The sequence below is a fragment of the Oncorhynchus masou genome, unplaced genomic scaffold (genome assembly GCF_036934945.1).
Source record: "Oncorhynchus masou masou isolate Uvic2021 unplaced genomic scaffold, UVic_Omas_1.1 unplaced_scaffold_1355, whole genome shotgun sequence".
Lineage (NCBI taxonomy): Eukaryota > Metazoa > Chordata > Actinopteri > Salmoniformes > Salmonidae > Oncorhynchus > Oncorhynchus masou.
The window spans coordinates 1-27,500 of NW_027003444.1; the positions used below are offsets into that span (position 1 = coordinate 1).

The 27,500-nt window shown below is 49.3% G+C and overlaps 3 protein-coding genes and 1 long non-coding RNA gene across 4 annotated transcripts in view; 1 reads left to right on the forward strand and 3 right to left on the reverse strand.

Annotated features, from left to right (window-relative positions):
* Nucleotides 1-761: 761 nt before the first annotated feature.
* On the reverse strand, nucleotides 762-2,347 carry LOC135530502 (deleted in malignant brain tumors 1 protein-like; the record flags this gene model as incomplete). Its single annotated transcript, XM_064958812.1, has 2 exons — nucleotides 762-1,090; nucleotides 2,059-2,347. Coding segments are annotated over 2 exons (618 nt in total), but the record flags the coding sequence as incomplete, so codon positions are not given.
* A 42-nt stretch (nucleotides 2,348-2,389) lies between these two features.
* On the reverse strand, nucleotides 2,390-10,876 carry LOC135530499 (uncharacterized). Its single transcript, XR_010453858.1, has 5 exons — nucleotides 10,782-10,876; nucleotides 10,495-10,665; nucleotides 3,736-3,765; nucleotides 3,193-3,504; nucleotides 2,390-2,764 (listed from the first exon to the last, which is right to left on the reverse strand). It is a non-coding gene; the product is annotated as an uncharacterized LOC135530499 (long non-coding RNA).
* Nucleotides 10,877-10,961: 85 nt separating this feature from the next.
* LOC135530496 (deleted in malignant brain tumors 1 protein-like) lies at nucleotides 10,962-14,489 on the reverse strand. The gene is made up of 4 exons (XM_064958809.1): nucleotides 14,411-14,489; nucleotides 12,662-12,967; nucleotides 12,262-12,573; nucleotides 10,962-11,294 (listed from the first exon to the last, which is right to left on the reverse strand). Exons 1-4 carry the CDS (start codon nucleotides 14,487-14,489, stop codon nucleotides 10,966-10,968), a joined length of 1,026 nt encoding a protein of 341 aa, XP_064814881.1. The 3' UTR covers nucleotides 10,962-10,965.
* A 12,728-nt stretch (nucleotides 14,490-27,217) lies between these two features.
* Nucleotides 27,218-27,500, forward strand: part of LOC135530500 (ras-related protein Rab-33B-like) — a 7,920-nt gene continuing 7,637 nt past the window's right edge. The window contains exon 1 of the mRNA XM_064958811.1: nucleotides 27,218-27,500. This exon is cut by the window's right edge and continues 164 nt beyond it. Coding sequence (XP_064814883.1) covers nucleotides 27,446-27,500 — 55 coding nt within the window. The 5' untranslated portion in view covers nucleotides 27,218-27,445.

The following is a 27,500-nucleotide window of genomic DNA, read 5'->3' on the forward strand; positions in this document are numbered from 1 at the left end:
ATGTTACCCAGAACCTCATGTTACCCAGAACCTCATGTTACCCAAAACCCCATGTTACCCAGAACCCCATGTTACCCAGAACCCCATGTTACCCATAACCCCATGTTTCTCTGGTGGTAAAAAAACAAACTAAATGAATAATGGTGGTTGCAGTCACTCCTTTTAGATTTCTTACAAGGTTCTAGAAAGAGAAACTAATTCTGAACTTGTTATTAAAATTAGAACCACATCAGGTTTGTCACCACATTTTAAACACCAGTCCACTGCTGACCATCGATTTAAAACACACAACTGACCTAAGATCAGCATGAAGGGTCAGCTTCATTCTACTCCTACTCCGTCCCCTGGGCTGCTCTCTCCTCTCCCGGTCCAGCTTCAGCTCTGGAGCTCAGAGAGACCATCTCCATGGCATTGACATAAAGATCCATGCTGCTCACCCTGTTCACTCTCTTCTGCCTCCTGGTGGGCTAGGGAGACACAGCACCAACAGTCAGACATTTACTCTCTCGTATCTCCCTCCCCCTCACCCTCTCCCTCTAGTTTAAATGACTTGTAACGTCTGAGTAAATGTCTTTACCTTGTAGTACAGGTAGGAGGTGGTGATTGTTGTCAGTAGGATCAGCAGCACTACAACGTGTCTGATGATGAAGGCTGGCAGAGGAGAGGCTGCAAACAGATACACCTTTGATGAGGGGACTGATCATCATCACATAGATCTGTGGGAAATCTGTCAATGACAAAGTTATAAGTCTGGTTCATGTTCAGTTACCTGTGATGGTGAGGGAGAGGAGCTCACTCTCAGAGGAGAAGTTATGAGAGAAAACATAATTGTCATAAACACAGCTGTAGTTCCCTTGGTGGGAGTCATCTGCAGCAGGGAAGAGGAAGGCAGCAGAGTGATTGACAGCTGGCTGGGTCTGGGTTCTGTTGGAGCCGGTGAACGTGAGGAGGAAGGAGCTTCCTGGGTACTGTGGCTGAGTGGAGCAGGTGATGGTGAAGTTGTAGCCCCTGAACATCTCGGGCCCCTGGTGGCCCCTGGAGACCCCTCCCATTGGGTCAGTCAGGAAGATATCAGGCTGGACCAGGAGATCTGTAACAATATAAGAGAACAAGATAAACCTCTTCAACTAGTTTCCTATAAATATGACAATAACATCAATATGTAACAGTGCCAGCCACCCTCCCTCACAGGGCAACATGAGTAGTGGGCCTACAGTCACTGAGACAACATATGTTGATATCAGGCTGAAGCAGGACATCTGGAACAAGAGGAGAGAAAAAGAAAACGTAGCTCCCTTTTTTTTCAGTTAAGAACAAATTCTTATTTTCAATGACGACCTGGGAACAGTGGGTTAACTGCCTGTTCAGGGGCAGAACGACAGATTTGTACCTTGTCAGCTCGGGGGTTTGAACTCGCAACCTTCCGGTTACTAGTCCAACGCTCTAACCACTAGGCTACCCTGCCGCTCCTCAACTACTTTCCTCATTTAGAAGTGACAATAACATGACATGTGGTAGTGAGTAGAGACGTTCACTGAGATGACAATCAAATACAAAAGCATTCTGGGATATTTAAGTTGTTTTTGATTCCTACTTGACTGAGGGATCTATTTAGTAAAGCAGACTGACAAGCTAAACAGTCATCATGAGAGGTGCAGAGGAAGTTGTATGAATGAAGGAAATCAGTTGAATATAATTATAATATGTTGTTGTTTCCTGAGCAGGTCACTGTGAGTCCAGGAAGGAGATATAATACATGGACTAAAGTATGTGGAACTCAGCAGTGAGTTTTATTTTTACGCTCTACGTGGTTCAACACTCGGTGGTCCGTTCTGTGAGCTTGTGTTGTCTACCACTTCACGGCTGAGCCGTTGTTGCTCCTAGACGTTCCACGTTAAGTCACTGAGATCTTCAGTAAGTCCAATCTACTGGCAATGTTTGTCTATGGAGATCGCATGGCTGTGTGCTCAATTTTAAACACCTGTCAGCAATGGGTTGAAATAGCTCAAATAGCAGAATCCACATATGTCTGCATACTATAGTGTGTTTTGTTATTACCTGAGCAGATCACTGTGAGTCCAGGACGGAGATCATATGTTCTTCTACACTCCCTCAGTGAAGACTCAGACCCAGAACAGGAAAATCTAGTCCCTCCAGTGGTGTTTCCAGGTAGTCCTGAAACAGTGGAGCCACAACCCAGCTGTCTACACACTACTGCAGCTACATCCCTCTGGTTCCAGTCATCAGCTCCCACAGTCCTCCACTCTCCCTGGTCGTACCACTCCACTCCACCAGCACAGCGACTGCCTCCTCCCACCAGCCTCACATCATCAGGCTCTGAGAAAAGAAAAGAGAGAGACAGTAATCTTACTATTTTCTCACTAAAACACACCTATATTGTCTCATTCTTCACTCCAGGTGAGAAACAATGTTGATTGAGTGACAAACTGTTTCTTACCTGAGCAGGTGAGTCCAACAGCATTACCAGGTAGGCAGGTGTTGTTCTCTCTGTCTGAGGTGTCACAGTCCAGGAGAAGGGACTCTTTGCCTTTACACTGGAACTCTTTATCCCAGGTCTGACCCTCACCTTCTCCATAGAGCCCCCCCTGTAGAGCTGCAAGAGCCCCACAGCCAAGATCCCTACAGACTACCTCTGCATCCTGCTGGTCAAAGTCAGCTTCACACACTGAGGCCCAGGACTGATTGGACTTCACCTCCACTCTCCCAGAGCAGAGACCAGCTCCATCCACAAGACGCACAGAGTCTGGAGAAAAAGAGTTGGTTGAACATTCAATCAGTTTTGTTGATGACACTGTCAAGGACTAAACACAAATATGTTGGATAAAAGATTGTAGTTTGCTATGTTTGTTACTGTAAGAGGTAGAAATGGGTTCTTAGTCACTCAGGATCGGGTTGGGAATAATGCAGGCAGGAGACAGGAATAAGTTCACTTCACTTTATAGAAAATAAACAGCTGGACATCCATCAGGCAGCTTCACTTCAGTACCATCTGAACTACAATGATCTGCCCATGAACATCTCCCATAAACCAATATGACAAACACAAATATAATGTTTAAATACATCTGACATCTCTCCCTCTATTTAAATGAAATAAAAACACATAAAACAAGATACATGGTAATATTGTATAATGTATAAATAAATCTCTCAATTTGACCAGTCTCTTACCTGAACAGGTCACATGATGATAATATCCACCATGACAGCCACCAGGTCCTTCTATGTTGTCACACTGTCTAATAGAAGACTCATTTCCACTACATCTTCTAGATAGGAAGACTCCTCTTCTTCCATCTTCAACCAGACGTCCTCTAGATTCACCTACAACATTCCCACAGTTCAGCTCTCTACACAAAACCTTAGTCTTTCTCATCATGCCCAGCCACCCAAAACATAGACGTGACCACCCTCTAATGTAGAAGACTTCCATTGTCCCAGAACAGGAAGTGGTCCCATCCACCAGTCTGACTGAGAGGTAAGCTGTAAACAGCAGAGAGGAAAACACAGTGGTGAGGACAGATGATGACAGTGATTCTGTTATTCTAACAGCAGTAATGCTTTGTGGTTGACAAGTATTAGTAGTTCCATAAAACACTACTTGTTATTGGGGTTTAGAATGGTTTGTATGGACACATGAATTTCTCCATGTGGGATAATAAAGTTGACTAATATTGAACTGCTATAATCACTGTAGATTTATACTCTACCTACCTGGTGGACTGACGCTTTGAACCTGGAGATCTGAGTAGAAAGAGAGAGAAAGACGAGAAAGGGAGAGAGAGACAGAGAGGAGTCAGAGGAAGAGAGAGACAGAGGAGAAAGGGAGGAGTCAGAGGAAGAGAAAGACAGAGGAGAAAGAGAGGAGTCAGAGGAAGAGAGAGACAGAGGAGAAAGAGAGGAGTCAGAGGAAGAGAGAGACAGAGGTTAAATGAACATCAACATGACCTTTCATGATGTGATGGGAAGACACTCTTATCATGAGGTTTCACATGTGTTTGGTTACATCGTGTCCAATGTTCTCCTGAGTTATAACACATTTAACATTAAGAGTGTTTACTTATCAGACCCACATATATAATAAATATACTATAATATACTATATTCATGTGCTTTTAGTACTCACACACGAATCATATCCTGTTTGCAGGTCATGTGTTGTTTTGAGCCAGCAGTAAAAACACACTGACAGGACAGTTCCTCTTATGGCCACTAGGTGGTAATCTGGTGTCACAGACGCAGGACTGGAGACCAGAAGGAATCATTGTCCCAATTATCTCTCCTTTCTCCTGAAGTGTGCACTTGTTCCCTTCACAGAAATGACTGGTAAACTAAATATAGTGGAAACGCCCACTTGATAACAGTAGAGACAAACAGTACATCCTCTCTCTTCCTCTCTTATCCCCGTCTCTTCCTCTCCTCCCCGTCTCTTATCTTCTCTTCCTCTTCTCCCCCTCATCTTCTCCCCCTCTCGCCTTCTCCCCTCTCCTCTCCCCCCTCTACTTTCCCATCTACTCACCTCCTCCTCTCCCATTCCCTCTTCTCCACCCTCTCCTCTCCTCCGCCCTTCTTATCATCTCCCCCTCTCTCTTCTCCTAATCTCCCCTCTCCTCCCTCTCCTCCCCTCTCCTCCCCTCTCCCCTCTCCCCCCCTCTCCCTCTCCTCTTCTCTCCCCTCTCCTCTTCTCCCCCTTTCAATTATACTCGTCTCTCCTCTCCTCCGCCCTTCTTATCATCTCCCCCTCTCTCTTCTCCTAATCTCCCCTCTCCTCCCCCTCCCCTCTCCTCCCTCTCCTCCCCTCTCCCTCTCCTCCCCTCTCCCCTCTCCTCTTCTCTCTCCTCTCCTCTTCTCCCCCTTTCAATTATACTCATCTCTCCTCTTCTCCTCCTCTTTTCCCCCTCATCTCCTCCCCTCTCCCCTCTCCTCTCCCCTTCTCCAGAGAAGAAATGGACAATGTACAGACTCAGTGAGCATGGCCTTGCTATTGAGCCCACTGTGTGCCCACTGCCCACAAACAAATATAATATTGACAACTCCTGTATCTGTTAGGTGAAATACCACAATGTGTAATCATGTCAGCAGAACGTGTGACCTGTTGTGATGAGAACAGGGTAACCAGTGGAGAACAAACACCACAGTAAATAAAACCGAGGACTAGATTTATCACTTCAGGACATTTCCCTTGACATTTGTACTTCTACTTTTTGTACATACAGCTCACACTCTCCTAAACACCAGCTGGCTGAGAGGGCCTTAGTGGAGCCGCCTGGCTGTGAGGGCCTTAGTGGAGCCGCCTGGCTGTGAGGGCCTTAGTGGAGCCAGCTGGCTGAGAGGGCCTTAGTGGAGCCAGCTGGCTGAGAGGGCCCTAGTGGAGCCGGCTGGCTGAGAGGGCCCTAGTGGAGCCGCCTGGCTGAGAGGGCCTTAGTGGAGCCGCCTGGCTGAGAGGGCCTTAGTGGAGCCGTCTGGCTGAGAGGGCCTTAGTGGAGCCGCCTGGCTGTGAGGGCCTTAGTGGAGCCAGCTGGCTGAGAGGGCCTTAGTGGAGCCGCCTGGCTGAGAGGGCCTTAGTGGAGCCGCCTGGCTGAGAGGGCCTTAGTGGAGCCGCCTGGCTGAGAGGGCCTTAGTGGAGCCGGCTGGCTGAGAGGGCCTTAGTGGAGCCGCCTGGCTGAGAGGGCCTTAGTGGAGCCGCCTGGCTGAGAGGGCCTTAGTGGAGCCGACTGGCTGAGAGGGCCTTAGTGGAGCCGCCTGGCTGAGAGGGCCTTAGTGGAGCCGTCTGGCTGAGAGGGCCCTAGTGGAGCCGGCTGGCTGAGAGGGCCTTAGTGGAGCCGCCTGGCTGAGAGGGCCTTAGTGGAGCCGACTGGCTGAGAGGGCCCTAGTGGAGCCGGCTGGCTGAGAGGGCCCTAGTGGAGCCGCCTGGCTGAGACGGCCCTAGTGGAGCCGTCTGGCTGAGAGGGCCTTAGTGGAGCCGTCTGGCTGAGAGGGCCTTAGTGGAGCCGTCTGGCTGAGAGGGCCTTAGTGGAGCCAGCTGGCTGAGAGGGCCTTAGTGGAGCCGTCTGGCTGAGAGGGCCTTAGTGGAGCCGTCTGGCTGAGAGGGCCTTAGTGGAGCCAGCTGGCTGAGAGGGCCTTAGTGGAGCCGTCTGGCTGAGAGGGCCTTAGTGGAGCCAGCTGGCTGAGAGGGCCTTAGTGGAGCCGTCTGGCTGAGACAGCCCTAGTGGAGCCGCCTGGCTGAGAGGGCCCTAGTGGAGCCGCCTGGCTGAGAGGGCCCTAGTGGAGCCATCTGGCTGAGAGGGCCCTTGTGGAGCCGTCTGGCTGAGACAGCCCTAGTGGAGCCGTCTGGCTGAGAGAGCCCTAGTGGAGCCGCCTGGCTGAGAGGGCCCTAGTGGAGCCGCCTGGCTGAGAGGGCCCTAGTGGAGCCGCCTGGCTGAGAGGGCCCTAGTGGAGCCGTCTGGCTGAGAGAGCCCTAGTGGAGCCGGCTGGCTGAGAGGGCCCTAGTGGAGCCGCCTGGCTGAGAGGGCCCTAGTGGAGCCGCCTGGCTGAGAGGGCCTTAGTGGAGCCGTCTGGCTGAGAGGGCCCTAGTGGAGCCGCCTGGCTGAGAGGGCCCTAGTGGAGCCGCCTGGCTGAGAGGGCCTTAGTGGAGCCGTCTGGCTGAGAGAGCCCTAGTGGAGCCGGCTGGCTGAGAGGGCCTTAGTGGAGCCGTCTGGCTGAGAGGGCCTTAGTGGAGCCGTCTGGCTGAGAGGGCCCTAGTGGAGCCGGCTGGCTGAGAGGGCCTTAGTGGAGCCGCCTGGCTGAGAGGGCCTTAGTGGAGCCAGCTGGCTGAGAGGGCCCTAGTGGAGCCGGCTGGCTGAGAGGGCCCTAGTGGAGCCGCCTGGCTGAGACGGCCCTAGTGGAGCCGTCTGGCTGAGAGGGCCTTAGTGGAGCCAGCTGGCTGAGAGGGCCTTAGTGGAGCCGTCTGGCTGAGAGGGCCTTAGTGGAGCCAGCTGGCTGAGAGGGCCTTAGTGGAGCCGTCTGGCTGAGAGGGCCTTAGTGGAGCCAGCTGGCTGAGAGGCCCTTAGTGGAGCCGTCTGGCTGAGAGGGCCTTAGTGGAGCCAGCTGGCTGAGAGGGCCCTAGTGGAGCCGTCTGGCTGAGAGGGCCTTAGTGGAGCCGCCTGGCTGAGAGGGCCTTAGTGGAGCCGTCTGGCTGAGACAGCCCTAGTGGAGCCGCCTGGCTGAGAGGGCCCTAGTGGAGCCGCCTGGCTGAGAGGGCCCTAGTGGAGCCGCCTGGCTGAGAGGGCCTTAGTGGAGCCGTCTGGCTGAGAGGGCCCTTGTGGAGCCGTCTGGCTGAGAGAGCCCTAGTGGAGCCGCCTGGCTGAGAGGGCCCTAGTGGAGCCGCCTGGCTGAGAGGGCCCTAGTGGAGCCGCCTGGCTGAGAGGGCCCTAGTGGAGCCGGCTGGCTGAGAGGGCCCTAGTGGAGCCGCCTGGCTGAGAGGGCCCTAGTGGAGCCGCCTGGCTGAGAGGGCCTTAGTGGAGCCGTCTGGCTGAGAGGGCCCTAGTGGAGCCGCCTGGCTGAGAGGGCCCTAGTGGAGCCGCCTGGCTGAGAGGGCCCTAGTGGAGCCACCTGGCTGAGAGGGCCCTAGTGGAGCCGCCTGGCTGAGAGGGCCCTAGTGGAGCCGCCTGGCTGAGAGGGCCCTAGTGGAGCCGCCTGGCTGAGAGGGCCCTAGTGGAGCCGCCTGGCTGAGAGGGCCTTAGTGGAGCCGTCTGGCTGAGAGAGCCCTAGTGGAGCCGGCTGGCTGAGAGAGCCCTAGTGGAGCCGCCTGGCTGAGAGGGCCTTAGTGGAGCCGCCTGGCTGAGAGGGCCTTAGTGGAGCCTGCTGGGTGAGAGGGCCCTAGTGGAGCCAGGTGGCTGAGAGGGCCCTAGTGGAGCCAGGTGGCTGAGAGGGCCATAGTGGAGCCAGGTGGCTGAGAGGGCCATAGTGGAGCCTGCTGGGTGAGAGGGCCATAGTGGAGCCTGCTGGGTGAGAGGGCCCTAGTGGAGCCAGGTGGCTGAGAGGGCCATAGTGGAGCCTGCTGGGTGAGAGGGCCCTAGTGGAGCCTGCTGGCTGAGAGGGCCCTAGTGGAGCCAGGTGGCTGAGGGCCATAGTAGAGCCTGTTGGCTGAGAGGGCCCTAATGGAGCCAGCTAGCTGAGAGGGCCCGAGTAGAGCTCTTCCTTTACTATTTCTCTCTTCTTCTCTTTCTTCCGCAAATCTCTCTCTCCCCTCTCCCGTTCTTTCCATTACCCTCCTCCCTCCCCTACCCTCCTTTCTCCCCGTCCCTCCTCTGTCCCCTCCCATCCTCTGCTCTCCCCACCCCTCCTCTCTCCTCCCTCTCGCTCTGCTCATCACTGTCTTGCGCACATGTTCTCTCTCTCATTCTCTCTCTCTTCGTGACATATAGGTTTGGACCTGTTGATCTTGACTCAGCTCATAGACCTCTAGCATCTACACCCCTCCCTTCTCCTACTCTAACATAACACCAATATAATATATAATACATAATATATGATCTCATTCATTTACATAGAGACAGATACAATCAATCATTGACACACTGAATATACAACAGTCAGATACATGACACCATCACAACTTAACTGACATTCGTGCCTGTCCCCAGATGGAGAGTTAGACTACAGTAAAGTACATTTACAGGTGATCACATCATTGTCCTGCTTTGAGACACAGTTTTACTGTCTGCTTCCAGTTGAATGTTATAATTATAATAAATTATAATATATCTTACAATATCAAATCATATCTCAGTCACTGTCACAAGTGTATATCAGTATAACAGCATCCTACCTGTGAACCAGAACAGGGTAATCAGTACCACTGCAGGTATCATGTCTGTCTCTAACTGGGCTCCACAGTCTGCTGTCATAAAGAGTGGACTGAAGAGTGGAAAATACTGCTAGGCTATATGACTTCTCTCTCATTACGTCCTAACGTCAATGATGTGAGATTAACTTCTTAGCAACTTATCTTGGATCAGTGGTTGAACACACTACAGCAAACTGATATGTTAAAAAAACTCCACAGGAAACTGCTGACAAAGCAGCAACATTTCACATAGTGTCCTATAATATCACCTCTAACTTTCTACTGCTTGAGTTCACCTCTTATAGAATATTGGCTTAATGTTCCAGCACCTAAATAGAAACAGTACCAGCACCCAAAATGAGTACTGATGAGGTCTCATGTTAGAGCAGGAGAAGGGGGATGTGGTGTAGAAGCTAGAGGTCTGTTACCCAAGTCAACTCAACAGGCCTGATGCTATATGTCAGGGTCAGGCTGGGCTGGGCCAAGAGAGGAACAGGTTACTGGTTCTGATGACATCACTGGTGAGAAGTCACTAATGAAAAGATATTAATTTGATGGGGAGGAGAGGAGAGGAGAGGAGAGGAGAGGAGAGGAGAGGAGAGGAGAGGAGAGGAGAGGAGAGGAGAGGAGATAGGGGTAGAAAAGAGGAGAGAGATAAGAGGAGAAGGGGAGGAGGTACTGTTTGTCTCCCACCGTTCCACTCAAGTGGGCATTTCCACTATATTTAGTTTACCAGTCATTTCAGTGAAGGGAACAAGTGCACACTTCAGGAGAAAGGAGAGATAATTGGGACAATGATTCCTTCTGGTCTCCAGTCCTGCGTCTGTGACACCAGATTACCACCTAGTGGCCATAAGAGGAACTGTCCTGTCAGTGTGTTTTTACTGCTGGCTCAAAACAACACATGACCTGCAAACAGGATATGATTCATGTGTGAGTACTAAAAGCAAATGAATATAGTATATTATAGTATATTTATTATATATGTGGGTCTGATAAGTAAACACTCTTATTGTTTGTGTGTAATGATGGTGCAGGACTGCATAATGCTGGGGTGACACATTGGGAACTATGTTTCATTTGACCTTTCTTTAACCAGGCAAGTCAGTTAAGAACAAATTCTTATTTTCAATGACACTAAATAAGATAAAGAATCTAAGAGACACGAAATAAGATAAAGAATCTAAGAGACACTAAATAAGATGAATAGAAAAACAAAAATCAATACATTCTGGACACAAAACAGATGTAATTGAGCTACTCTCTTAAAATAATTAAAACCCCATGTTACCCAGAACCCCATGTTACCCAGAACCCCATGTTACCCAAACCCCATGTTACCCAGAACCCCATGTTACCCAAAACATTTACATTTACATTTAAGTCATTTAGCAGACAACCCCATGTTACCCAAAACCCCATGTTACCCAGAACCCCATGTTACCCAGAACCCCATGTTTCTCTGGTGGTAAAAACAAACTAAATGAATAATGGTGGTTGCAGTCACTCCTTTTAGATTTCTTACAAGGTTCTAGAAAGAGAAACTAATTCTGAACTTGTTATTAAAATTAGAACCACATCAGGTTTGTCACCACATTTTAAACACCAGTCAACTTCTGACCATCGATTTAAAATACAAAACTGACCTAAGATCAGCATGTAGGGTCAGCTTCATTCTCCTCCTACTCCGTCCCCTGGGCTGCTCTCTCCTCTCCCGGTCCAGCTTCAGCTCTGGAGCTCAGAGAGACCATCTCCATGGCATTGACATAAAGATCCATGCTGCTCACCCTGTTCACTCTCTTCTGCCTCCTGGTGGGCTAGGGAGACACAGCACCAACAGTCAGACAATTACTCTCTCGTATCTCCCTCCCCCTCCCCCTCACCCTCTCCCTCTAGTTTAAATGACTTGTAACGTCTGAGTAAATGTCTTTACCTTGTAGTACAGGTAGGAGGTGGTGATGGCTGTCAGTAGGATCAGCAGCACTACAACGTGTCTGATGATGAAGGCTGGCAGAGGAGAGGCTGCAAACAGAAACACCTTTGATGAGGGGACTGATCATCATCACATAGATCTGTGGGAAATCTGTCAATGACAAAGTTATAAGTCTGGTTCATGTTCAGTTACCTGTGATGGTGAGGGAGAGGAGCTCACTCTCAGAGGAGAAGTTGTGAGAGAAAACATCATTCTCATAAACACATCTGTAGTTCCCTTGGTGGGAGTCATCTGCAGCAGGGAAGAGGAAGGCAGCAGAGTGATTGACAGCTGGCTGGGTCTGGGTTCTGTTGGAGCCGGTGAACGTGAGGAGGAAGGAGCTTCCTGGGTACTGTGGCTGAGTGGAGCAGGTGATGGTGAAGTTGTAGCCCCTGAACATCTCGGGCCCCTGGTGGCCCCTGGAGACCCCTCCCATTGGGTCAGTCAGGAAGATATCAGGCTGGACCAGGAGATCTGTAACAATATAAGAGAACAAGATAAACCTCTTCAACTAGTTTCCTATAAATATGACAATAACATCAATATGTAACAGTGCCAGCCACCCTCCCTCACAGGGCAACATGAGTAGTGGGCCTACAGTCACTGAGACAACATATGTTGATATCAGGCTGAAGCAGGACATCTGGAACAAGAGGAGAGAAAAAGAAAACGTAGCTCCCTTTTTTTCAGTTAAGAACAAATTCTTATTTTCAATGACGACCTGGGAACAGTGGGTTAACTGCCTGTTCAGGGGCAGAACGACAGATTTGTACCTTGTCAGCTCGGGGGTTTGAACTCGCAACCTTCCGGTTACTAGTCCAACGCTCTAACCACTAGGCTACCCTGCCGCTCCTCAACTACTTTCCTCATTTAGAAGTGACAATAACATGACATGTGGTAGTGAGTAGAGACGTTCACTGAGATGACAATCAAATACAAAAGCATTCTGGGATATTTAAGTTGTTTTTGATTCCTACTTGACTGAGGGATCTATTTAGTAAAGCAGACTGACAAGCTAAACAGTCATCATGAGAGGTGCAGAGGAAGTTGTATGAATGAAGGAAATCAGTTGAATATAATTATAATATGTTGTTGTTTCCTGAGCAGGTCACTGTGAGTCCAGGAAGGAGATATAATACATGGACTAAAGTATGTGGAACTCAGCAGTGAGTTTTATTTTTACGCTCTACGTGGTTCAACACTCGGTGGTCCGTTCTGTGAGCTTGTGTTGTCTACCACTTCACGGCTGAGCCGTTGTTGCTCCTAGACGTTCCACGTTAAGTCACTGAGATCTTCAGTAAGTCCAATCTACTGGCAATGTTTGTCTATGGAGATCGCATGGCTGTGTGCTCAATTTTAAACACCTGTCAGCAATGGGTTGAAATAGCTCAAATAGCAGAATCCACATATGTCTGCATACTATAGTGTGTTTTGTTATTACCTGAGCAGATCACTGTGAGTCCAGGACGGAGATCATATGTTCTTCTACACTCCCTCAGTGAAGACTCAGACCCAGAACAGGAAAATCTAGTCCCTCCAGTGGTGTTTCCAGGTAGTCCTGAAACAGTGGAGCCACAACCCAGCTGTCTACACACTACTGCAGCTACATCCCTCTGGTTCCAGTCATCAGCTCCCACAGTCCTCCACTCTCCCTGGTCGTACCACTCCACTCCACCAGCACAGCGACTGCCTCCTCCCACCAGCCTCACATCATCAGGCTCTGAGAAAAGAAAAGAGAGAGACAGTAATCTTACTATTTTCTCACTAAAACACACCTATATTGTCTCATTCTTCACTCCAGGTGAGAAACAATGTTGATTGAGTGACAAACTGTTTCTTACCTGAGCAGGTGAGTCCAACAGCATTACCAGGTAGGCAGGTGTTGTTCTCTCTGTCTGAGGTGTCACAGTCCAGGAGAAGGGACTCTTTGCCTTTACACTGGAACTCTTTATCCCAGGTCTGACCCTCACCTTCTCCATAGAGCCCCCCCTGTAGAGCTGCAAGAGCCCCACAGCCAAGATCCCTACAGACTACCTCTGCATCCTGCTGGTCAAAGTCAGCTTCACACACTGAGGCCCAGGACTGATTGGACTTCACCTCCACTCTCCCAGAGCAGAGACCAGCTCCATCCACAAGACGCACAGAGTCTGGAGAAAAAGAGTTGGTTGAACATTCAATCAGTTTTGTTGATGACACTGTCAAGGACTAAACACAAATATGTTGGATAAAAGATTGTAGTTTGCTATGTTTGTTACTGTAAGAGGTAGAAATGGGTTCTTAGTCACTCAGGATCGGGTTGGGAATAATGCAGGCAGGAGACAGGAATAAGTTCACTTCACTTTATAGAAAATAAACAGCTGGACATCCATCAGGCAGCTTCACTTCAGTACCATCTGAACTACAATGATCTGCCCATGAACATCTCCCATAAACCAATATGACAAACACAAATATAATGTTTAAATACATCTGACATCTCTCCCTCTATTTAAATGAAATAAAAACACATAAAACAAGATACATGGTAATATTGTATAATGTATAAATAAATCTCTCAATTTGACCAGTCTCTTACCTGAACAGGTCACATGATGATAATATCCACCATGACAGCCACCAGGTCCTTCTATGTTGTCACACTGTCTAATAGAAGACTCATTTCCACTACATCTTCTAGATAGGAAGACTCCTCTTCTTCCATCTTCAACCAGACGTCCTCTAGATTCACCTACAACATTCCCACAGTTCAGCTCTCTACACAAAACCTTAGTCTTTCTCATCATGCCCAGCCACCCAAAACATAGACGTGACCACCCTCTAATGTAGAAGACTTCCATTGTCCCAGAACAGGAAGTGGTCCCATCCACCAGTCTGACTGAGAGGTAAGCTGTAAACAGCAGAGAGGAAAACACAGTGGTGAGGACAGATGATGACAGTGATTCTGTTATTCTAACAGCAGTAATGCTTTGTGGTTGACAAGTATTAGTAGTTCCATAAAACACTACTTGTTATTGGGGTTTAGAATGGTTTGTATGGACACATGAATTTCTCCATGTGGGATAATAAAGTTGACTAATATTGAACTGCTATAATCACTGTAGATTTATACTCTACCTACCTGGTGGACTGACGCTTTGAACCTGGAGATCTGAGTAGAAAGAGAGAGAAAGACGAGAAAGGGAGAGAGAGACAGAGAGGAGTCAGAGGAAGAGAGAGACAGAGGAGAAAGGGAGGAGTCAGAGGAAGAGAAAGACAGAGGAGAAAGAGAGGAGTCAGAGGAAGAGAGAGACAGAGGAGAAAGAGAGGAGTCAGAGGAAGAGAGAGACAGAGGTTAAATGAACATCAACATGACCTTTCATGATGTGATGGGAAGACACTCTTATCATGAGGTTTCACATGTGTTTGGTTACATCGTGTCCAATGTTCTCCTGAGTTATAACACATTTAACATTAAGAGTGTTTACTTATCAGACCCACATATATAATAAATATACTATAATATACTATATTCATGTGCTTTTAGTACTCACACACGAATCATATCCTGTTTGCAGGTCATGTGTTGTTTTGAGCCAGCAGTAAAAACACACTGACAGGACAGTTCCTCTTATGGCCACTAGGTGGTAATCTGGTGTCACAGACGCAGGACTGGAGACCAGAAGGAATCATTGTCCCAATTATCTCTCCTTTCTCCTGAAGTGTGCACTTGTTCCCTTCACAGAAATGACTGGTAAACTAAATATAGTGGAAACGCCCACTTGATAACAGTAGAGACAAACAGTACATCCTCTCTCTTCCTCTCTTATCCCCGTCTCTTCCTCTCCTCCCCGTCTCTTATCTTCTCTTCCTCTTCTCCCCCTCATCTTCTCCCCCTCTCGCCTTCTCCCCTCTCCTCTCCCCCTCTACTTTCCCATCTACTCACCTCCTCCTCTCCCATTCCCTCTTCTCCACCCTCTCCTCTCCTCCGCCCTTCTTATCATCTCCCCCTCTCTCTTCTCCTAATCTCCCCTCTCCTCCCCTCTCCTCCCCTCTCCTCCCCTCTCCCCTCTCCTCCCCTCTCCCCTCTCCTCTTCTCTCCCCTCTCCTCTTCTCCCCCTTTCAATTATACTCGTCTCTCCTCTCCTCCGCCCTTCTTATCATCTCCCCCTCTCTCTTCTCCTAATCTCCCCTCTCCTCCCCTCCCCTCTCCTCCCCTCTCCTCCCCTCTCCCCTCTCCTCCCCTCTCCCCTCTCCTCTTCTCTCTCCTCTCCTCTTCTCCCCCTTTCAATTATACTCATCTCTCCTCTTCTCCTCCTCTTTTCCCCCTCATCTCCTCCCCTCTCCCCTCTCCTCTCCCCTTCTCCAGAGAAGAAATGGACAATGTACAGACTCAGTGAGCATGGCCTTGCTATTGAGCCCACTGTGTGCCCACTGCCCACAAACAAATATAATATTGACAACTCCTGTATCTGTTAGGTGAAATACCACAATGTGTAATCATGTCAGCAGAACGTGTGACCTGTTGTGATGAGAACAGGGTAACCAGTGGAGAACAAACACCACAGTAAATAAAACCGAGGACTAGATTTATCACTTCAGGACATTTCCCTTGACATTTGTACTTCTACTTTTTGTACATACAGCTCACACTCTCCTAAACACCAGCTGGCTGAGAGGGCCTTAGTGGAGCCGCCTGGCTGTGAGGGCCTTAGTGGAGCCAGCTGGCTGAGAGGGCCTTAGTGGAGCCGGCTGGCTGAGAGAGCCTTAGTGGAGCCGTCTGGCTGAGAGGGCCTTAGTGGAGCCGTCTGGCTGAGAGGGCCTTAGTGGAGCCGCCTGGCTGTGAGGGCCTTAGTGGAGCCGGCTGGCTGTGAGGGCCTTAGTGGAGCCAGCTGGCTGAGAGGGCCTTAGTGGAGCCGGCTGGCTGTGAGGGCCTTAGTGGAGCCAGCTGGCTGAGAGGGCCTTAGTGGAGCCGGCTGGCTGAGAGGGCCTTAGTGGAGCCGCCTGGCTGTGAGGGCCTTAGTGGAGCCAGCTGGCTGAGAGGGCCTTAGTGGAGCCGGCTGGCTGAGAGGGCCTTAGTGGAGCCAGCTGGCTGAGAGGGCCTTAGTGGAGCCGTCTGGCTGAGAGGGCCTTAGTGGAGCCGCCTGGCTGTGAGGGCCTTAGTGGAGCCAGCTGGCTGAGAGGGCCTTAGTGGAGCCACCTGGCTGAGAGGGCCTTAGTGGAGCCGCCTGGCTGAGAGGGCCCTAGTGGAGCCGCCTGGCTGAGAGGGCCTTAGTGGAGCCGCCTGGCTGAGAGGGCCTTAGTGGAGCCGCCTGGCTGAGAGGGCCTTAGTGGAGCCGGCTGGCTGAGAGGGCCTTAGTGGAGCCGCCTGGCTGAGAGGGCCTTAGTGGAGCCGCCTGGCTGGGAGGGCCTTAGTGGAGCCGACTGGCTGAGAGGGCCTTAGTGGAGCCGCCTGGCTGAGAGGGCCTTAGTGGAGCCGTCTGGCTGAGAGGGCCCTAGTGGAGCCGGCTGGCTGAGAGGGCCTTAGTGGAGCCGCCTGGCTGAGAGGGCCTTAGTGGAGCCGACTGGCTGAGAGGGCCCTAGTGGAGCCGGCTGGCTGAGAGGGCCCTAGTGGAGCCGCCTGGCTGAGACAGCCCTAGTGGAGCCGTCTGGCTGAGAGGGCCTTAGTGGAGCCGTCTGGCTGAGAGGGCCTTAGTGGAGCCGTCTGGCTGAGAGGGCCTTAGTGGAGCCAGCTGGCTGAGAGGGCCTTAGTGGAGCCGTCTGGCTGAGAGGGCCCTAGTGGAGCCGCCTGGCTGAGAGGGCCTTAGTGGAGCCGCCTGGCTGAGAGGGCCTTAGTGGAGCCGCCTGGCTGAGAGGGCCTTAGTGGAGCCGGCTGGCTGAGAGGGCCTTAGTGGAGCCGGCTGGCTGAGAGGGCCCTAGTGGAGCCGTCTGGCTGAGAGAGCCCTAGTGGAGCCGGCTGGCTGAGAGGGCCCTAGTGGAGCCGCCTGGCTGAGAGGGCCCTAGTGGAGCCGCCTGGCTGAGAGGGCCCTAGTGGAGCCGCCTGGCTGAGAGGGCCCTAGTGGAGCCGCCTGGCTGAGAGGGCCCTAGTGGAGCCGCCTGGCTGAGAGGGCCTTAGTGGAGCCGTCTGGCTGAGAGGGCCCTAGTGGAGCCGCCTGGCTGAGAGGGCCTTAGTGGAGCCGCCTGGCTGAGAGGGCCTTAGTGGAGCCGTCTGGCTGAGAGAGCCCTAGTGGAGCCGCCTGGCTGAGAGGGCCTTAGTGGAGCCGCCTGGCTGAGACGGCCCTAGTGGAGCCGTCTGGCTGAGAGGGCCTTAGTGGAGCCAGCTGGCTGAGAGGGCCTTAGTGGAGCCGTCTGGCTGAGAGGGCCTTAGTGGAGCCGTCTGGCTGAGAGGGCCTTAGTGGAGCCAGCTGGCTGAGAGGCCCTTAGTGGAGCCGTCTGGCTGAGAGGGCCTTAGTGGAGCCAGCTGGCTGAGAGGGCCTTAGTGGAGCCGTCTGGCTGAGACAGCCCTAGTGGAGCCGCCTGGCTGAGAGGGCCCTAGTGGAGCCGCCTGGCTGAGAGGGCCCTAGTGGAGCCGCCTGGCTGAGAGGGCCTTAGTGGAGCCGTCTGGCTGAGAGGGCCCTTGTGGAGCCGTCTGGCTGAGAGAGCCCTAGTGGAGCCGCCTGGCTGAGAGGGCCCTAGTGGAGCCGCCTGGCTGAGAGGGCCCTAGTGGAGCCGCCTGGCTGAGAGGGCCCTAGTGGAGCCGCCTGGCTGAGAGGGCCCTAGTGGAGCCGGCTGGCTGAGAGGGCCCTAGTGGAGCCGCCTGGCTGAGAGGGCCCTAGTGGAGCCGCCTGGCTGAGAGGGCCTTAGTGGAGCCGTCTGGCTGAGAGGGCCCTAGTGGAGCCGCCTGGCTGAGAGGGCCCTAGTGGAGCCGCCTGGCTGAGAGGGCCCTAGTGGAGCCGCCTGGCTGAGAGGGCCCTAGTGGAGCCGCCTGGCTGAGAGGGCCCTAGTGGAGCCACCTGGCTGAGAGGGCCCTAGTGGAGCCGCCTGGCTGAGAGGGCCCTAGTGGAGCCGCCTGGCTGAGAGGGCCTTAGTGGAGCCGTCTGGCTGAGAGAGCCCTAGTGGAGCCGCCTGGCTGAGAGGGCCCTAGTGGAGCCGCCTGGCTGAGAGGGCCCTAGTGGAGCCGCCTGGCTGAGAGGGCCTTAGTGGAGCCGTCTGGCTGAGAGAGCCCTAGTGGAGCCGGCTGGCTGAGAGAGCCCTAGTGGAGCCGCCTGGCTGAGAGGGCCTTAGTGGAGCCGCCTGGCTGAGAGGGCCTTAGTGGAGCCTGCTGGGTGAGAGGGCCTAGTGGAGCCAGGTGGCTGAGAGGGCCCTAGTGGAGCCAGGTGGCTGAGAGGGCCATAGTGGAGCCAGGTGGCTGAGAGGGCCATAGTGGAGCCTGCTGGGTGAGAGGGCCATAGTGGAGCCTGCTGGGTGAGAGGGCCCTAGTGGAGCCAGGTGGCTGAGAGGGCCATAGTGGAGCCTGCTGGGTGAGAGGGCCCTAGTGGAGCCTGCTGGCTGAGAGGGCCCTAGTGGAGCCAGGTGGCTGAGGGCCATAGTAGAGCCTGTTGGCTGAGAGGGCCCTAATGGAGCCAGCTAGCTGAGAGGGCCCGAGTAGAGCTCTTCCTTTACTATTTCTCTCTTCTTCTCTTTCTTCCGCAAATCTCTCTCTCCCCTCTCCCGTTCTTTCCATTACCCTCCTCCCTCCCCTACCCTCCTTTCTCCCCGTCCCTCCTCTGTCCCCTCCCATCCTCTGCTCTCCCCACCCCTCCTCTCTCCTCCCTCTCGCTCTGCTCATCACTGTCTTGCGCACATGTTCTCTCTCTCATTCTCTCTCTCTTCGTGACATATAGGTTTGGACCTGTTGATCTTGACTCAGCTCATAGACCTCTAGCATCTACACCCCTCCCTTCTCCTACTCTAACATAACACCAATATAATATATAATACATAATATATGATCTCATTCATTTACATAGAGACAGATACAATCAATCATTGACACACTGAATATACAACAGTCAGATACATGACACCATCACAACTTAACTGACATTCGTGCCTGTCCCCAGATGGAGAGTTAGACTACAGTAAAGTACATTTACAGGTGATCACATCATTGTCCTGCTTTGAGACACAGTTTTACTGTCTGCTTCCAGTTGAATGTTATAATTATAATAAATTATAATATATCTTACAATATCAAATCATATCTCAGTCACTGTCACAAGTGTATATCAGTATAACAGCATCCTACCTGTGAACCAGAACAGGGTAATCAGTACCACTGCAGGTATCATGTCTGTCTCTAACTGGGGCTCCACAGTCTGCTGTCATAAAGAGTGGACTGAAGAGTGGAAAATACTGCTAGGCTATATGACTTCTCTCTCATTACGTCCTAACGTCAATGATGTGAGATTAACTTCTTAGCAACTTATCTTGGATCAGTGGTTGAACACACTACAGCAAACTGATATGTTAAAAAAACTCCACAGGAAACTGCTGACAAAGCAGCAACATTTCACATAGTGTCCTATAATATCACCTCTAACTTTCTACTGCTTGAGTTCACCTCTTATAGAATATTGGCTTAATGTTCCAGCACCTAAATAGAAACAGTACCAGCACCCAAAATGAGTACTGATGAGGTCTCATGTTAGAGCAGGAGAAGGGGGGATGTGGTGTAGAAGCTAGAGGTCTGTTACCCAAGTCAACTCAACAGGCCTGATGCTATATGTCAGGGTCAGGCTGGGCTGGGCCAAGAGAGGAACAGGTTACTGGTTCTGATGACATCACTGGTGAGAAGTCACTAATGAAAAGATATTAATTTGATGGGGAGGAGAGGAGAGGAGAGGAGAGGAGAGGAGAGGAGAGGAGAGGAGATAGGGGTAGAAAAGAGGAGAGAGATAAGAGGAGAAGGGGAGGAGGTACTGTTTGTCTCCCACCGTTCCACTCAAGTGGGCATTTCCACTATATTTAGTTTACCAGTCATTTCAGTGAAGGGAACAAGTGCACACTTCAGGAGAAAGGAGAGATAATTGGGACAATGATTCCTTCTGGTCTCCAGTCCTGCGTCTGTGACACCAGATTACCACCTAGTGGCCATAAGAGGAACTGTCCTGTCAGTGTGTTTTTACTGCTGGCTCAAAACAACACATGACCTGCAAACAGGATATGATTCATGTGTGAGTACTAAAAGCAAATGAATATAGTATATTATAGTATATTTATTATATATGTGGGTCTGATAAGTAAACACTCTTATTGTTTGTGTGTAATGATGGTGCAGGACTGCATAATGCTGGGGTGACACATTGGGAACTATGTTTCATTTGACCTTTCTTTAACCAGGCAAGTCAGTTAAGAACAAATTCTTATTTTCAATGACACTAAATAAGATAAAGAATCTAAGAGACACGAAATAAGATAAAGAATCTAAGAGACACTAAATAAGATGAATAGAAAAACAAAAATCAATACATTCTGGACACAAAACAGATGTAATTGAGCTACTCTCTTAAAATAATTAAAACCCCATGTTACCCAGAACCCCATGTTACCCAGAACCCCATGTTACCCAAACCCCATGTTACCCAGAACCCCATGTTACCCAAAACATTTACATTTACATTTAAGTCATTTAGCAGACAACCCCATGTTACCCAAAACCCCATGTTACCCAGAACCCCATGTTACCCAGAACCCCATGTTTCTCTGGTGGTAAAAACAAACTAAATGAATAATGGTGGTTGCAGTCACTCCTTTTAGATTTCTTACAAGGTTCTAGAAAGAGAAACTAATTCTGAACTTGTTATTAAAATTAGAACCACATCAGGTTTGTCACCACATTTTAAACACCAGTCAACTTCTGACCATCGATTTAAAATACAAAACTGACCTAAGATCAGCATGTAGGGTCAGCTTCATTCTCCTCCTACTCCGTCCCCTGGGCTGCTCTCTCCTCTCCCGGTCCAGCTTCAGCTCTGGAGCTCAGAGAGACCATCTCCATGGCATTGACATAAAGATCCATGCTGCTCACCCTGTTCACTCTCTTCTGCCTCCTGGTGGGCTAGGGAGACACAGCACCAACAGTCAGACAATTACTCTCTCGTATCTCCCTCCCCTCCCCTCACCCTCTCCCTCTAGTTTAAATGACTTGTAACGTCTGAGTAAATGTCTTTACCTTGTAGTACAGGTAGGAGGTGGTGATGGCTGTCAGTAGGATCAGCAGCACTACAACGTGTCTGATGATGAAGGCTGGCAGAGGAGAGGCTGCAAACAGAAACACCTTTGATGAGGGGACTGATCATCATCACATAGATCTGTGGGAAATCTGTCAATGACAAAGTTATAAGTCTGGTTCATGTTCAGTTACCTGTGATGGTGAGGGAGAGGAGCTCACTCTCAGAGGAGAAGTTGTGAGAGAAAACATCATTCTCATAAACACATCTGTAGTTCCCTTGGTGGGAGTCATCTGCAGCAGGGAAGAGGAAGGCAGCAGAGTGATTGACAGCTGGCTGGGTCTGGGTTCTGTTGGAGCCGGTGAACGTGAGGAGGAAGGAGCCTCCTGGGTACTGTGGCTGAGTGGAGCAGGTGATGGTGAAGTTGTAGCCCCTGAACATCTCGGGCCCCTGGTGGCCCCTGAAGACCCCTCCCATTGGGTCAGTCAGGAAGATATCAGGCTGGACCAGGAGATCTGTAACAATAAAAGAGAACAAGAAAAACCTCTTCAACTAGTTTCCTATAGATATGACAATAACATCAGCATGTAACAGTGCCAGCCACCCTCCCTCACAGGGCAACATGAGTAGTGGGCCTACAGTCACTGAGACAACATATGTTGATATCAGGCTTAAGCAGGACATCTGGAACAAGAGGAGAGAAAAAGAAAACGTAGCTCCTCAACTACTTTCCTCATTTAGATGTGACAATAACATGACATGTGACAGTGGTAGTGAGTAGAGACGTTCACTGAGATAACACTCACATACAAAAGCATTCTGGGATATTTAAGTTGTATTTGATTTAAGTACTCCTGTTGAACAGGTACGTAGTGTATACAGTCACCCTGTGATGGTGTTGATTGGGTTGGTGTGGTACGAGGTAGACTTGAGGTGTTGATGGTAGGATCAGAGGTGATGTCTCTTGGAGTCTGGCTGAGGTGTTGATGGTAGGATCAGAGGTGATGAGACTCTCTTGGAGTCTGGCTGAGGTGTTGATGGTAGGATCAGAGGTGATGTCTCTCTCTTGGAGTCTGGCTGAGGTGTTGATGGTGGGATCAGAGGTGATGTCTCTCTCTTGGAGTCTGGCTGAGGTGTTGATGGTAGGATCAGAGGTGATGTCTCTCTCTTGGAGTCTGGCTGAGGTGTTGATGGTGGGATCAGAGGTGATGTCTCTCTCTTGGAGTCTGGCTGAGGTGTTGATGGTAGGATCAGAGGTGATGTCACTCTCTTGGAGTCTGGCTGAGGTGTTGATGGTAGGATCAGAGGTGATGTCTCTCTCTTGGAGTCTGGCTGAGGTGTTGATGGTGGGATCAGAGGTGATGTCTCTCTCTTGGAGTCTGGCTGAGGTGTTGATGGTAGGATCAGAGGTGATGAGACTCTCTTGGAGTCTGGCTGAGGTGTTGATGGTAGGATCAGAGGTGATGTCTCTCTCTTGGAGTCTGGCTGAGGTGTTGATGGTGGGATCAGAGGTGATGTCTCTCTCTTGGAGTCTGGCTGAGGTGTTGATGGTAGGATCAGAGGTGATGTCTCTCTCTTGGAGTCTGGCTGAGGTGTTGATGGTGGGATCAGAGGTGATGTCTCTCTCTTGGAGTCTGGCTGAGGTGTTGATGGTGGGATCAGAGGTGATGTCTCTCTCTTGGAGTCTGGCTGAGGTGTTGATGGTAGGATCAGAGGTGATGTCACTCTCTTGGAGTCTGGCTGAGGTGTTGATGGTAGGATCAGAGGTGATGTCTCTCTCTTGGAGTCTGGCTGAGGTGTTGATGGTGGGATCAGAGGTGATGTCTCTCTCTTGGAGTCTGGCTGAGGTGTTGATGGTAGGATCAGAGGTGATGAGACTCTCTTGGAGTCTGGCTGAGGTGTTGATGGTAGGATCAGAGGTGATGTCTCTCTCTTGGAGTCTGGCTGAGGTGTTGATGGTGGGATCAGAGGTGATGTCTCTCTTGGAGTCTGGCTGAGGTGTTGATGGTAGGATCAGAGGTGATGTCTCTCTCTTGGAGTCTGGCTGAGGTGTTGATGGTAGGATCAGAGGTGATGTCTCTCTCTTGGAGTCTGGCTGAGGTGTTGATGGTGGGATCAGAGGTGATGTCTCTCTCTTGGAGTCTGGCTGAGGTGTTGATGGTGGGATCAGAGGTGATGTCTCTCTCTTGGAGTCTGGCTGAGGTGTCTGAAACCTGTCTGGTCAGACGACCGCTGGGATCCTGGGTGGAAGTAGCCAAGCTGGGTTTAACAGAGGTGGGGGTCGATGGGTTCCATACCTTAACATAGTTGTAGTCATTCTGAGTAGCTGTAGGGTTGGAGAGAGAGCTGTAAGTAAACAGGAAAGGCAGTCGAAGACAAATTTCAGATGTTTTCAACTTCATATTCATCCTCTCCAGCAACATCAACATACGTGAAAATGGTGTTTCTTTGTTTAGTAGTAAACAAGACAGAGGAAGATAAGTGTTTCCAATGACATCATCAGTGTGCGTCGTGTGATTTTTAACCAATTACATGTAGGCATGGCCTACTAATCACGTATTAATGTTCTACCCATTGGTTGATGATGTCATTGGAAACGCTTATATGCAATCCTGTTTACTACTAAATATAGAAACGTGCCATTTTCACATATGTTGATGTTGATGATGAATATGAAGTTGAACATTTGAGAAAATTCCCTTTAACACAATCTAAATGATGACACAGCCCTTGAAATCCTATCTTGTGTTGGTAGTGTGTGGGTCTATTGTGTAGTAATGCAGTTGACCACACAACACAGGCTTTCTGGAACAATACAAGAGATCATAAGACATGATACATGGAAATATTGTATAATGTACAAATAAATCTCTCAATGTGACCAGTCTCTTACCTGAACAGGTCACATGATGATAATATTCACCATCACAGACACCAGGTCCTCCTATGATGTCACACTGTCTAATAGAAGACTCATTTCCATAGCAACCACTTAGTCTGACTCCTCCTCTTCCCTCTTCAATCAGAACTCTCGATTCAGCGACAGGATTCCCACAGTCCAGCTCTCGACACACAACCTTAGTCTCTCTCTCATGCTCCACCACCTAGAACATAGACCTGACCACTCTCCTCTGTAGAAGACACTCAGGTTAGCAGCAGACCTCGAGCTTCTACCCCCAGACTTTCCCCAAGTCATGCTCTAATAATACCAGAAGATATTTTAGCACACTCTATGTGAAATGTTGCTGCTCTGTCATCAGCTTCCTGTCGGGGTTTTCAAAACAGATCAGTTTGATGTAGGTCGCTGGGTTCAACCACCGATCCAAGATAAGTTGCTAAGAAGTTTCTCGCGTCAAAGACATAATGACATAGGAGTCATATAGCCCAGCAGTGTTTTCCTCTCTTCGTGACAGTAGACTTGTTTCGCTCAGTGGCGCCCCAGTTAGAGACAGATATGACACCTGCAGTGATATTGATGACTTATCCTTTTAAAATGCTTGCATGCTTTTGTCCTTGATTTAAATGGCTTTTGACAGATTTCAAAACTCTTCCTTGAAGGACGTAGGGAGGAAACACTTGTGCTTCATCGCCAAAAGGAGGCGATGGAGGAGGGGAGGACCATCTTCCGTTTGTCTACTAATGAACTGGCACTCCTCAAACACGTATCGGGTTCTGGAGAACTAAAGGCTCAGGATGTCAGGGTCAAGTCAGGCCTGGAGCAAAAATAGACACGGTGACTGGTTATGATATGATGACATCACTGGTGAGAAGTCAGCGATAAAGAGACATTCAGTTGATGTAGCTGTTAGTCTGTCAGTCAGAGACATTCAGTTGATGTAGCTGTTAGTCTGTCAGTCAGATAGAGACATTCAGTTGATGTAGCTGTTAGTCTGTCAGTCAGAGACATTCAGTTGATGTAGCTGTTAGTCTGTCAGACAGATAATGAGACATTCAGTTGATGTAGCTGTTAGTCTGTCAGTCAGATAAAGAGACATTCAGTTGATGTAGCTGTTAGTCTGTCAGTCAGATAAAGAGACATTCAGTTGATGTAGCTGTTAGTCTGTTAGTCAGTCAGAGACATTCAGTTGATGTAGCTGTTAGTCTGTCAGTCAGAGACATTCAGTTGATGTAGCTGTTAGTCAGTCAGTCAGAGACATTCAGTTGATGTAGCTGTTAGTCTGTCGGTCAGATAAAGAGACATTCAGTTGATGTAGCTGTTAGTCTGTCAGTCAGATAAAGAGACATTCAGTTGATGTAGCTGTTAGTCTGTCAGTCAGAGACATTCAGTTGATGTAGCTGTTAGTCAGTCAGAGACATTCAGTTGATGTAGCTGTTAGTCAGTCAGAGACATTCAGTTGATGTAGCTGTTAGTCTGTCAGTCAGAGACATTCAGTTGATGTAGCTGTTAGTCTGTCGGTCAGATAAAGAGACATTCAGTTGATGTAGCTGTTAGTCTGTCAGTCAGATAAAGAGACATTCAGTTGATGTAGCTGTTAGTCTGTCGGTCAGATAAAGAGACATTCAGTTGATGTAGCTGTTAGTCTGTCAGTCAGAGACATTCAGTTGATGTAGCTGTTAGTCTGTCAGTCAGAGACATTCAGTTGATGTAGCTGTTAATCTGTCAGTCAGTCAGAGACATTCAGTTGATGTAGCTGTTAGTCTGTCAGTCAGTCAGAGACATTCAGTTGATGTAGCTGTTAGTCTGTCAGTCAGAGACATTCAGTTGATGTAGCTGTTAATCTGTCGGTCAGAGACATTCAGTTGATGTAGCTGTTAGTCTGTCAGTCAGTTTAATGTCATCCTCCGCCGTGTTCCCTTTGTGCTTCTGATGTCGGTGTTCCAGATTGGGAAGAGGCAATATTGTTGACATATTGAGTCTATCTATGGTTATAGAAGTCTAGAGACACAATATTGATGACATATTGAGGCTATCTACGGTTATAGAAGTCTAGAGACACAATATTGATGACATATTGAGGCTATCTACGGTTATAGAAGTCTAGAGACACAATATTGATGACATATTGAGTCTATCTACGGGTATAGAAGTCTAGAGACACAATATTGATGACGTATTGAGTCTATCTACGGTTATAGAAGTCTAGAGACACAATATTGATGACATATTGAGGCTATCTACGGTTATAGAAGTCTAGAGACACAATATTGATAACATATTGAGGCTATCTACGGTTATAGAAGTCTAGAGACACAATATTGATGACATATTGAGGCTATCTACGGGTATAGAAGTCTAGAGACACAATATTGATGACATATTGAGTCTATCTATGGTTATAGAAGTCTAGAGACACAATATTGATGACATATTGAGGCTATCTATGGTTATAGAAGTCTAGAGACACACAAAGACGAGGAATTACGAGAAAATCTTGACCTATACAGAGAAGCTATTAATTAACTGTGGAACTTCATAGAAACTCCAGGACACCTACACCACCTGATGTTACAGGAAGGCCACAAAGATCATCAAGGACAACACCCACCCGAGCCACTGCCTGTTCACCCCGCTATCATCCAGAAGGCGAGGTCAGTACAGGTGCATCAAAGCTGGGACCGAGAGACTGAAAAACAGCTTCTATCTCAAGGCCATCAGACTGTTAAACAGCAACCACTAACATTGAGTGGCTGCTGCCAACACACTGACTCAACTCCAGCCACTTTAATAATGGAAATTGATGGGAAAGGATGTAAAATATATCACTAGCCACTTTAAACAATGCTACCTAATATAATATTTACATACCCTACATTATTCATCTCTTATGTATACGTCTTTACTGTTCTCTATCATCTACTGCATCCTTATGTAATACATGTATCACTGGCCACTTTAACTATGCCACTTTGTTTACATACCCTACATTACTCATCTCATATGTATATACTGTACTCGATACCATCTACTGTATCTTGCCTATGCTGCTCTGCACCATCACTCATTCATATCTTTATGTACATATTCTTTATCCCCTTACACTGTGTATAAGACAGTAGTTTAGGAATTGTTAGTTAGATTACTTGTTGGTTATTACTGCATTGTCGGAACTGGAAGCACAATCATTTCGCTACACTCGCATTAACATCTGCTAACCATGTGTATGTGACAAATACGATTTGATTTGAAACTCCCACAGCGTTCCATCGACAGCGAATAGATTCCCCCCTTCTTCTCGCGAGATTTATTACGGCGCTGTCAGATACGTGACCACGGGCCAAGAAGTTGCAGCAGGGGAGATTCTCAACTCTCCGCTCCTTCCACAGACAATGACAACCAGGGAGAGTTTATAGCAAAAGCCGGCGAGTTGCCATGAACTTTGCCGAGGGAGTTCTCTGCCACGTTTATATAACGTAAAAGACCTCGACATAACACATTGTCTTGTTGGGAGCAGTTGGAGAAGCCTAGATCTCACTCTTTATTTTGAGTTCTTACGCGCTATGGAATCATCCCTGGAGTTCTCAAACTCTTTCACCAGTGTGTCTTCGCCCTCCG

Coding starts and splice junctions, on each gene's coding strand:
- LOC135530496 (XM_064958809.1), bottom strand. CDS start 14,489: ATGATTCCTTCTGGTCTCCAGTCCTGCGTCTGTGACACCAGATTACCA. Junction 12,574..12,661: donor TGTTGGACTCACCTGCTCAG/GTAAGAAACAGT, acceptor GTGAGAAAATAG/TAAGATTACTGTCTCTCTCT. Junction 11,295..12,261: donor ACTCACAGTGATCTGCTCAG/GTAATAACAAAA, acceptor ATATTGTTACAG/ATCTCCTGGTCCAGCCTGAT.